Source organism: Cynara cardunculus (genome assembly GCF_001531365.2).
Source record: "Cynara cardunculus var. scolymus isolate 2C chromosome LG 5, CcrdV1, whole genome shotgun sequence".
Classification (NCBI taxonomy): domain Eukaryota; kingdom Viridiplantae; phylum Streptophyta; class Magnoliopsida; order Asterales; family Asteraceae; genus Cynara; species Cynara cardunculus.
Window position 1 is genome coordinate 11,091,037 of NC_037532.1, and position 12,842 is coordinate 11,103,878.

Here is a 12,842-nt window from a genome sequence, read left to right on the forward strand (position 1 = left end):
ATTATATGTAATGTTTATTTAAAATCATCATTTACCTTAAATATTTTCTAAAACTTGTATTTGTATCAATCAACCTATTACATTATTATGAAATGTTTTAAATATATTATGAAATATTAAATTTTATTTATTTTTAAACATGTCCTTTTGGTCATCTTACATTTCCAACTAGTTTATCAGCTAGTTTTACCAAATGTATTTAGTTCATCAGCTAACTTATTAGTCATCAGCTAACTCATCAATTATTAGCTAGCTTATCAGCTAGTTTGCCAAACATAGCCAAATATTGATCCCTGGATTCCTAAAATGTTTAGGTTATGTTTGGAAAACTAGATGGCAAACTAGTTGATAGTTGATAAGCTAGCTCGACAAAAACTAGCTGATAAGCTAGATGAAAAATGTCAAATGACAAAAAAAAAAACATGTTAAAAAATTAGTCATTTACAACATTCTATGATATAATTAAAATAAATTCACAATAATATAATATGTTAATTAATACAAACAAGATAATAAAAAAAAATTAAAGAATATATATGTTAACTAGAAGAATTTCAAATTAATTACTATATATATATATATATATATATATAATTTTGGATTTGTTAAAACAAATTGTTAGAAAAAATCTATGTTAATTTATGATTTTAATAGCCATTATATAGTCTGAGTAAAAATAAAATTGAGCAACCTCATCATCCTAATTAATTAATTAATAATTTAAAAAAAATTCAACTAAACATTAAATTAAATATTTTATTATATATTAAACAAAAGAAGTAAAACCTTACTTTTTTATGTAACTTAAATAAACATTTTTCATCCGTTCATATATGAACTTTTAAATCCGAACATAGATTCATATGTCAATCCTAATCCATAACTTGCACGTGAATCACTTTAAACTTTGTAATCGATATTTTAGATCATTTAAGTTTCGTACATGAATTATAAGATAGAATCACATATGAATCTAGATTATAACTTGTACTTAAATCAATTTATAATTTATAATCGATATTCTTAACCAGTTTAAGATTCAAACATGAATATATATATATATATATATATATATACACACACACACACACATTCAAACGAGAACAATGATTAAATAAAAAATACGAAAACAACCAAATCACGTAGAAAATTACACGTGATTTTACACTAACAATCAACGCAAGGGTGTGTGATGTCAAGGCCAAAGTTGCATAAATCACATGTGATTTTACACACGATTTTAGTATAAAATCATATATAATTTGATTATTTTCTTATTTTTTTTAATTTAGTAATTGTTTTTGTATAAATGTGACTCTCTTTCTCTCTTATATATATATATATATATATATATATGATGGATCTTAAATAAAGATAATGAAATTCCATATAAACTTATCAGTGAACAGATGAAAAAAGTGTAAAAACATGTATATAAAATTAAAAAAATGATTATTTTTTGATATAATTTATTTAAATAAAATATTGATTATATATTATATAATTTAATTGAAAAGAAACCAAGTAATCTAATTTCTATTTGAAAAAGAAAATGGGTATTTTTTACGAAAAAGGAGTGGATTATTGATTTAATAACTTGGTTTAGTGATTTAATTATATAAAAATTTCAAGATACTCCCCTCAACTTTCTTAGATTTTTTAAAATAGTTATAACTTTTTTTATATTTACATATTTTCTGCTTAAGATCTTGACCATTGAAAAATCTAACATGATGGTTGAGATCCTTTTTCACGTCTCAAAATTTGGAGTTTAATCATTTAGAAACTCTAAATTTTTTGAGATCTTTGAGAATTTATATCTTAAGGTTTTGTTTCTCATGAATTTTTTCCATCTAAAATAATATTTAATGTATTGATTAACATATATTTGTTTCACAATATGTTCGTTTATATGTATTCGGCTCAAAATGTGAAACTCTTTTATGTGTATTTTCTTGTTTCACAACCATGCCAAAAAAGTTCACATTAAGAACCGAGTATATGTGAAACAAATTCATTGTGAAACAAATATATGATAATCACTACATTAAATTCTAACCACAGATGGAAAAAGGTCATATAAAATATTACATAATGCACTAGGTTTCAGAGATTTCATTATTTATAGTGTTTAAAAAAAGGTTCCCGTATATATATATTTGTGTGTATACTGTATAATTTTGCCGAAATAAATATTATATGCTTAATATATATATTTTTGTCTTCTCCATTATATCATATTATTTTACTTTAATTTGTAATTTTCTAACATCCATGACTTCCATAGTTTAATATGATGTATTATTTGAATTTTAGTTGTTTTCTAGCTCGAGGCTAACATCGTCTCCGACTGTCTCAAGGCTTACGCCTCACCTTTTCTTGCTCTTCGTACTCTAAAACCTTGAATCTATCATTAAACCTCATCACATGTACATTAATAATTCATTCCATATCTTTCATACCCGTCTCTCTTGAATTGTTCTCTTGAAAGCTAAACACCATTAAACAATGTTCAAACATAGAGTTTAATACTTCTGATGATTCTTTATTCTAAAGACAATACTTGACATAACCGCCTCTCATGAATGAACGGTAAACATTCTTAACTTTGTTGAATGAGCATCCTTGAGACCATCTAGTTGTCTCGATATGGTGAAAAGAATATTATGACTATTAACAATGTCACTGTTGTATTTTGATCTGTCCGACCACAGGAGATCATTGCTTGAAAACTGAGAGATTACAATAGCATATTTTAAAGCTTAAATTTGAGTTTTGATTATTAACAAGAATGGAACACATTGACATCATCCATAAAATTGTTAAAAATGTATTTGATTTCTTAGGTTTTTATATCGTATTTTGTAAATATAATTGATTTTTATTTTATATTAGGGTAATTATTTTGTGAAAAAGTTTGTGCATATTTATGAGGTGCGTTTGGTTGCAGCAAAAAAACAAAAGCCACTGAGTGAATTGTTGCATGAGTTTGAATTACCAGCGGGTATCTTTCCTCGCGAAGCCAAACATTACGAGTTTGACAACGAAACAAAAAAGCTAACAGTGACCTTACCGACAATATGTGAAGTTAGTTATAGAGACTCATCGGTTTTGAGGTTTTCGACGAGTGTGACAGGTCATATTGAGAAAGGAAAGATAAGTGAGATAGAAGGACTGAAAACAAGAATAGTGATCTGGGTAAAAGTTACTTGCATTGTTTGTGAAGAAATGAACTTGCATTTCACAGCAGGGTTGGGGAAGACGAGGAGTAGAAAAGTGTATGAGATGGTTAGAGACGGAATAACTGTAGATAAGTTCTGAATCTTAAAGGCTTGAGGTTGCCTTCCAAAAGTTGTATTTTTTGTTTTTCTGTACAAAGTGTATATCTAACTAATTACTTCTTCATATGTCTTGTTAAAGGGCAGCTCTTCTCGATTACACAATTAATGACTTTTAAAATTACCATCATTTATTGGTTAACAATGACCGAACACAAAATTTTAACTGTAAATTGTTGAAAAATTGATTTGATTTCTTTGGAGTAGTTATGTTATTCTAATTTTAATCTCGTCGTTGGTGGATTCAGACACAAACTGGTCTTGTGGTTGTATGAAAATTATGGATTAGTTCCCTCAAACAAAGTAATTGCAACCATGAACATTGTGCTTTTATTTTTGTTATGAATTGGGTCCTTTATCCTAACTTTGTTAACCTAAACTCTGATAAGTAAGGGGTGTTTTGGTAAGTTAACTGTTTTTCATTTTCAATTAAAAACTAAAAAAATTAATGATTCTTATATTATATCTTTATGATTATATATATATATATACACACACACACACACACACAACACACATAAGCAAATGATCGTGTGAAAAAAGCAGTTAAAGTGAGAAGCATAAGAAGGGATTTGGACTCTTGATCACCTTTAATCTCAAACCCATCCATGAATCACTCTTGATAAAGAGAATTGATCTTGTACATCTCATCCTAATGTACATCTAAGGGTTGGGATCCCTTCTTATGATTGTCACCTAAACTCTCCTTCTCTGCAGGACACAACCCCATACATATATGTGTATATATATACATATATATATATATAATTTACATAGAGGAAAAACAAGCAAATTTGCTTCCTTTCCCAAGACGCTTCTTATCCATTGAGCTCCCCCACCAAAGTATTGGTCTCAACCATTTAATTTGATAATAACACAAATAACATTCGATCTAACACTTAGAAATATTCTTGAAGTTTTGTCTTCCTTCAAAATAAAACAATTCGTATTGGCACCTGGAAGTCAAGCATCCAAAAATAATATCTAGATTAGCAATATGTATTGCTTATCCGTATTCTCACTTGAAAAAGACATCCAGATTTGTGTAATGGATTTGATGTTTCGGAAGCCAAGAGGATTCAGATATATACAATATTCAGATTCACTACTTCATAAAATCACGAGTCTTGTTGGAATCTGAAAGGTAAATTTAGAGGTAGGATTTTTCCTTTGTAAAAGTATTATTATTATATATCTATACTGCTCCAGGAGCAATAAAATCTTAAACAAAATCGAAGACTAGTTAAATAAAACGAAGATTGTCACCAAAGCAAATTGGATTGTGTTCTAGCTGAATGAAGATCAATACATATTAAAGTTAAAAGTAGTCTGACAAATACTACTTATGGCAATCCGCATTTTTAGTGCAAACTTAACCAACAAGTTTAGCTCACCAACTCTTGTCCTGGTATAGGCATGATTGGAATGACAAACAAAATAAGTTCTAAAAGTACTACTACCTTATTATTATCACACCTCTTTTATTGTTCCATCTACATAAATGAGGATGGGTTGTGTTAATAAACGTCTATATCATATCTTCAAGATACTCAAAGACTAAAATGAGGAGTACAAACATGCACTATCTACAAATTAGATGAAGACACGTTAAAGTTGAATAGCAACATTTATAACAAGGGTGGCTACAAAAGGCCATCATTGTCAAATGTTGTAACTCACCCGTTTTGATATGAATTACTGAGTGATAGTTTCTTAGGCAAAATTGACATTAACTTCTGAAAACTATCTTAGTCTTTCAGATGTAAAAGAGTACCTTCTTCTTTTACTCTTTAGTTTTTAGCAAATTTGTCACCAACCAGATTGCTTAGGATCACGTCTTACCTCCTAGCTAGCTTCCACAACAAATTTGTAACTCTTTGTTTTCAATATACTTACATAATCAAAACGTGAAAATCTATTGTGATCGTATTCAAACCAACTTCTACAAACAATTTATGTGTTAGTCATTACCATTCTACGACCAACAACTGGTATCAGAGCACATTGTTTGATTTCACAAACAAGATTTGTAATGACTTCCACAAATAATGATCATGAGACTCTATTCAAACCTCCCCGTTTTCAAAAAGTCAAAATTTCTATTTGGAAAAGCGAAATTATTCTTTTTCTTGAAGGGGTTGATGTTCTACAAAACGGTCCATACGTACCCTCACCTTCCTAACAGACTATCGAGATGAAAATGACAAAGTCACCGGACCAATAATATCTAGATTAATGGATGGATGATGATAAGAAACAAGTTGAAGTTGACACCAAAGCCGGAACAATGATCGCGATGTCTCTACCAGATGTTTCCATCACTCTATAATGAAGTTGACTTCTACAAGAGATATGTGGAATACTCTTACCCTATACGGAGACACTTAACGTAAAATATAGCAAAAAGATCAGCCTCATCATGCATATGAATTATATGTATGCAGTTAAAATAAATCTCTCACATATGTAAATAATAGGTTCAATTCTCTCTTAAATGATCTCAAAGTACATGAAGAGGTTTTTGATAATGCTGAGGTACTATGCAAGTTTATGGACAGTTTGCTAGACTCATGGAAAAACATAATTGTGTGTTTAAAAACTTCTAAGGATCTTCACCATATATCTCTTTCTACTTTATATGAAACTCACACAACTATGAACAAACTAAGTTACTCAGTAAAAATGCATTTCAAGAATCCATAAGTAACACCATTCATTTATCTCTTTCGGTTCCAAAAATTCAAGATCAATACCACTTCCTTTATCCGACATGGATCCTGTCATTGTTGGTCCACTAGAGAATCAGATAGTGGGAGAAATGAAATTTTCATACAAGACATTAGTGACTCCCTATCATTAGTCGCATCAATTTTTAATAAAGTTTTCAAAAAAAGTGGTTCCATAGGAAGGTCAAAAGAAAGATTCTTAAAAAAGGAACCTTTCATTAATCAACATGTCAAGCCCAAGATCTAAAGCAACATCCAAGTTAATAGTGCCCTCTTCTTCACTCTTTCACCCATAACATGTTTGAAATTGATCTATGGGAAATATTAAATACCTTACTTTATCAAAGTTAGTCGTGTAGAAACCAAGTAGTTCAGGGACATCCCAAGGGTTCTGATTAATAAGGTCATTGTCACAAAAAAACATAAATGTCATCATATTGTCTCTAGACTGTTTTTGTCAGTACTTAATACTTGTGACCTAATATTTTTGTTCAATGAGGTATTTGGATGGAGTGGCTCCAATAGATGATTTTCTAAATGGTTTTGATTAAAAATGTTTCTATCGAAAGTTTTCAGGGTAAATCTATGGAGATTGGGTTTCGAGATACAACTTATTGAAAGATGAGATGAAAAAAAAAAAGAAGAGAAACCACATACCTAATTCTCTGATATCATATGATGATGGATATTGAGATTAGTTCATCAATGGATCATACTGAAGAACGAATCACCGAACCAAATGCTTCATTGCTTTTGATGGAGAAAAACAATTATATGTATCTAATACAACAAGAGGTAGAACAAAAATCTAAACAAACCTGGTCTAAGAAAAGAAGAATGACAAAAGAACCACTACACTATTCATATGGACATAAACAACCCTTATACTGTACATATGGATATAAATAACACTGACACCCATTTATTCTTGGATTAGCTCTGTTTATCCTCTTATTTTCGTAATTTTAGATTCCATTTGAGCTAAAGTGACCAACCCATACAAAGATGATTTTAACCTTATTTGTTTAATACATTTGCACACCAAGACATTTATAATCGCACACAATAAAACTTGTTCACATCATGAAATAGAATACAATATTAAAAGCTAGAACAAAAACCTTTAGAGATAAGGAATCATCTGCTCATTGAATTGGAGTACTCCCAGGTGAAATCACTCCTTCCACTTGATGATCAATGGGGATTGGACTCTGGAGTGGATTGACTGTCGTATGATCTTCTACACCCATATGACTGCCATCTATGGTTTCTTTTATCGAATTCCTAGAGGACTTTTGATATTTCTCCTCATCAAAGCTTCGTATGATTGCGGCCAACTTTTCGTATATTGAGCCTTGTGACGTTAGTATCTCCTTGTTTTCATACATGAATTTAAATAGGAAGACGACCAACGCAAATGTCGAGGAAAAACCAGCGATATAAAAAAGACCTCTAAAACTATCCAATTTCAGCTTGTCAAAGGGTTCAACCTGATTATCTTTCTTAGATAATTGCGCTTCATCTTCCATCCATCTATTTGATATGTGTGTCATCGTATCATCCTCTATTAATCTCAATATTGCTTTTGAGAAATCGGATACCATCAGTGATCCTTTTGGAAATGCCTGTTCATAACAACTTACTTTCCATTAATTCCTCATTTTCATCTTGAGGAGCTATTTGGTTTAGGAAGGGTAATTTGTTCCACCAGTTTAACCAAAATGAAAATTTGGACTTCTGGAAGAATAAACCAATTATATCATCTAAAATCAAACATTTTTCTTTTATTTTCAATCTAATTAATTATTGTTTAATAGTTTCAACCAAACACCCCCCTTTGTTATAATTCAATTAATTGGCATGCCTACCATTTATACTACAACAATATTATATTTATATGAACACTAAAAATGTTTTAGTGAAAAAAAGTCATCGTAGAATGTTCTCTAAGACTTAAATTTATATGATTAAACAATTTTAATTCCTATGTAAAAAGAATGTGTTAAGTTTATAGGACACTTTTGAATATTTAAACAAGTGTTTGAAGACAATTTTAAAATACGTGTCCTGTTAGTTTTTCCATATCATGTCATATAAATACATATTTTTACAAGACACTCGTTTTTATAAGACATTTTTTAAAAAAATATCATTTAAAAATAATAATAGGACGATTTATTTTAAAAAATGAATTAAAAACTTTTTAAAACGTCTAAAAATGTTCTATTTAACCATAATATAACAATTTTACATAATGCATAAACTTGTTTGGTTTTATAAAGTTAAAAGCGGTATAAAACACTTTTAACAACTTTTTTCTAGTAAGCTTTAAGTCGTTTTTGAAAAAAAACACACACACATATATATATAGAGGCTCACTCAAGGGAGAACTGATTAGTTTGTGGTAACTGTGAGATCCAATGTGAACAACTCGTTTGAGATATTTAAGGATATTTCTTAACTAAGTTAAAAGGGTAATATAGTAATTCTATTTTTTGACAATTAATCAAAATGTTTAATTAAATTTTTAAAAGGAAATATTTAACTAAAATTAGTTACTTAGTATATGAATTACCTAATATGCATCGTATATTTTTAAAGACGTTTGTGAATTAAAGTGTATCATAGTGATAATGTTCACAATGTTTCACGTGTATCACAATGTATTTTATTTGTTTTATGAAATGTATCATTGTTTTACAAAGAATACCACATTGTGCATCTTATATATATGTATATATATATATATATATATATATATATCTGGGTATCACACTGTGTAACTTGTGTTTACATAAGGTTCATTGGAAATAAGGTTCGTCGAATAAGATTCGCCGAAGAGAGGAAAGAGGAAAGATGAGAGAGGATATTTATAAAATCACTAAATGCCCTTAATTAATATTTAATTTAAAATTATTAATTTTCTAATTTAACTTTTGATTTGTGGTTGAGATTGAATATCACAGTTACCCCAAACAAAACAAAAACATTTATTATTTGATTAGGTAATTAATTATATATATATATTAATCAAGGAAAATGGACAACTTACAAAACCGAAGCCTGCAGTGTTGAAGATTGGTCCCACCAATGAATACTTAGTATAGTTCTTGGCCTGCAACATCTTGAGATAAGGGAGCTCAGCAACAATGGCAGAAACTCCATTTTTTTTACTTCCTTTTGAAAGGGCATCAGCATACTCTTGGATGTTGGTATACTTCTTCAACTTGTCTTGAGGAAAACCCATCTCCTTGGTCAACATCTCTGCAACAAAGGAACCATCTTGGATTCCCACGTAGTCTCCTCTTGCTTTCAGTTCATATATACTCGTGACAGTTGGTTCGAAGCTTTGTAGCGTTATCATGGATGCTAAATTTGCTGTGTAGCTAGACGTCAGTACAAGAACCGCAAATACCCACACTATCACCACGAATCTTGATAAGTTGCTTATCAACTTCTCCTCTGCAATTAATCCCATTTTGTTTAGTTTTTGTTATACAGACATCAATAATTAATACGCCTAACCGTCTTAATATAATAATTTATACAACTTAACTGTATAGCAACAAATCATATATAATGCATCATATATATATATATATATTTACGAATTACGATTATATTACTTACTGTGCGAATAGACAAGCGTGGAGAAGGAAAACCACAAGAGGGTTCCAATTTGTCGATCACGAGGGCCACGAAATTCTTTGTTTACGCGATGCTCAATAGCCCAAACTACAAAACCAGTGTAGATAAAAAACGCTGCTGTTGTTATCCAAAGCTTCGTTTCAAAAGGCCTCATAAAAATCCATTCACTCTTCACGTCAGCAACTTTAACCGGAACAATCATGGAAACCCCAGACTCTGAGTACGGAGTAGTGAAATCAACATACCGTGACCTATTCCCCAGGATGGTAACGTCTCCCACCACCATGTCAAATTTCTACTCATCATAACTTTAAATAATTAATATATAGCAAAAATAATAATTAAATATGAAACCCAACTACCATAAAATATCTAAGCCTACTAATTGAATATTTAAATTTGTAGCACAAAATTATAAAACCTCCTGTTACAATATATAGGTTTGTTTGGATGTTTTTGGTGTTTTAACAAGTTTTTAGTATCTTTTTTTGACGTTCTAGCAAATCTTTTAGGACAATTTTAAAATAAACTGTCGTATTAGCTATTTCGTACGACACTTTTGAGCAATGTCATATTCAACCCATCATTTTTTATAGGATATTTTTTCAAATAGTGTCGTATAAAATATAGCCAATACGAAGATTGATTTCAAAAATCTCCAAATTCTTTTGAAACATCTAAAAGTATGCTACAAACCTATTAACACTTTTAGGCAAGATGTTTTTTTGTTTCGGTTTTATAAACATAAGTCATATAAAATATTTTATTATGACACACCAACAAAACTAGCTTATAAGACGCTTAGATTACTTAAGAATCCTAATATAATAATTTATAGAACTAGGATCAAATTATATAACGTCTTATCTAAAAGCGTTACAATAGATTTATAGGATGATATTAAACGTTTTAACAAGTTTTTTAGAACACTTTAAAATAAAGTGCCTCCTAATTAGCTATTTTATATAAACTCGTCTTTTTTATAGGATACTTTTTCAAATAGTATCGTATAAAATTGTTAATACGATACCTTATTTTAAAACGTCATAAACAACTTTTTAAAACTTTTAGAAGCGTCATATAAACCTATTATAACACTTTTAGATAACACGTTTTTTGGTTTGATCCTATAAATTTAAATGTTGTAACGACACTTAAACATTTTAGACATGCTATCAAACCAATTTTGTCGTACCAACAAGTATACATGCATGCATTAGTTAATTACCTGATCAACAATCTGATGAACAAGATGATTGTAATCTCCAGAACTCTGATCAGTATCATTAATTCCATAAGGAATGAAAGTGTAGTCTATAGCATATGGCAATGCGTCTACCACTGCCTTGAAAACATCTACGCAAAATCCACTCGCCTTAGTCTCGTTCGTTTTAGGATCTACTTCGGCATGAATCAACTCAACAAATCCATCTTTTGCACCTGGAACCCCCACTCGTAGCTTTCCATCCTTGCTTGTTGGGATCTCCCAACCTTTAGGGATTTCTACACTATCACCAGGCCATATGATAGCTCCAAAATCATCTTTGTTAGTTGTGTAATTCATGCTCTCATTGTAGCTTGGTTGGTTTGATGTGATTCCATTCTTTGAATTCCAAAACCCGATTCGTTTCTCGTTCTTCTCGATCACATTCACTATTTCGTACGCTATTATTCGTAGTTGTCCATTTATCACCTGAAAATCGCCGCTCAGCAGCCCTTTAAGCGTTGTATTTCGGATGATTGAAACGAGCGAGGCTCCCATTTCTGATGTTCCAATGGCAGTCAAGTCCGTCGAGGCCTTCGTTGGTCTCTTAAAAGTGGTACCAATTAATTCGGTTTCAACTTTCTGTAATGAGGTTGCTAGTGCAAAAACAGAATCATACCACCATATTCCAAACACATCAAGCTCAAATATTCTATCCATTTCAGGGTATTCTTTCTGAAACCTCCTCCTCCATCTCTTATGAAAGTGGGTTAGCTGCTTTGATGGTGGTATATAAGGCTTCACACCTATCACACCATGCATAAACTTTCTATCTTCGGGAACCAAATGATTGAAATGGATAGTGAGCACATCAGTGATGATCCATGCAGACCCTCGAGTCATCATTCTAGCTTCATCGGCTTTCTTGAAGAACCGTGAAGCAAGAGCCGGTAACATGTGTACCACGAACACCCGAGTTTGCATGGTCTTTAAGTTCTGAAGTTGTTGATTAATCAAATCATCAGAGGAGGAAGGAGGCAACAGGATGCATCGATTCACGTGAGTAGTAATGTTTTCCATGGCATCAGATAAATAGGGAATGAGGCCCCTTCCGAAATCAGAATCCTCGAAAACCAAGACGACTTCCCTCCATCCGAAGGACTTGATAATGGCTGCAATGGGTTGGGCTTGTGTGGAGGAAGCTTGTGCTGTGCGGATGAAGAAGTTGTTTGCATTTGGGGAGAGATCAGGACTGGTGGCTGAGGATATCATGGGAACCTTGGATTTCTCAGCAATATCAAGTATAAAATTTGCCTGAGACGATTGTTGGGGTCCAAGAATTGCCATGACTTGAGAGTTTTTTAGAAGGTCTATGGCTGCAAACACATTTTATTTTGAATTTAAAATGAGACAAGAAAACTGTAGTTAGTTGGAGAAGAAACCAATTTTTGCATTTGGTCAAAATGGTAACAAATGCCTTATTATATCTATTTAATTAGGGTGACATATTTTTTTTTTTCACAATTAAAATAATAATATTTAATTTAGATCCATAACAGATAGATATTGTCTACTTGGATGTCAAATTATCAAATTAGTTATATGAAATTGATATTAGGTGAAAAAATGTCTTATTAAAATCAACAAATCTCTCTCTCTTACAAAAAAAAAAACACACATATATATATATATATAGAGAGAGAGAGAGAGAGTGGGTGAGTTATTATGCAACTCTTTACATTTGTATAATCAATACAATTCAATCTCAACCGTTTATTTAATTTGATAAATATGTGATTTCATAAAAGTTTTATTTTTTCCTGATATAAAATATTGAACATAATTAATAAACTCTAGTTATTTTCCATAAATATTCAAATCATAATAAATAAACTTTTATCATTTCCATAAATATCTCAATTAATT

General features: G+C 30.6%; 3 protein-coding genes across 3 annotated transcripts in view; 1 reads left to right on the forward strand and 2 right to left on the reverse strand.

Annotated features, from left to right (window-relative positions):
- Window positions 1–3,321, forward strand: part of LOC112511954 (uncharacterized protein At5g01610-like) — a 9,970-nt gene extending 6,649 nt beyond the window's left edge. Inside the window, exon 3 of the mRNA XM_025117711.1 lies at window positions 2,951–3,321. Within this exon, the coding sequence (XP_024973479.1) occupies window positions 2,951–3,321 (371 nt within the window). The remainder of the gene's footprint in view (window positions 1–2,950) is intronic.
- Window positions 3,322–7,130: 3,809 nt separating this feature from the next.
- On the reverse strand, window positions 7,131–10,003 carry LOC112513754 (glutamate receptor 2.8-like). Its single transcript, XM_025120112.1, has 3 exons — window positions 9,695–10,003; window positions 9,117–9,526; window positions 7,131–7,689 (listed from the first exon to the last, which is right to left on the reverse strand). Exons 1-3 carry the CDS (start codon window positions 9,996–9,998, stop codon window positions 7,210–7,212), a joined length of 1,194 nt encoding a protein of 397 aa, XP_024975880.1. The 5' UTR covers window positions 9,999–10,003; the 3' UTR covers window positions 7,131–7,209.
- A 925-nt stretch (window positions 10,004–10,928) lies between these two features.
- Window positions 10,929–12,842, reverse strand: part of LOC112512811 (glutamate receptor 2.3-like) — a 4,021-nt gene continuing 2,107 nt past the window's right edge. Inside the window, exon 2 of the mRNA XM_025118952.1 lies at window positions 10,929–12,292. Within this exon, the coding sequence (XP_024974720.1) occupies window positions 10,929–12,292 (1,364 nt within the window). The remainder of the gene's footprint in view (window positions 12,293–12,842) is intronic.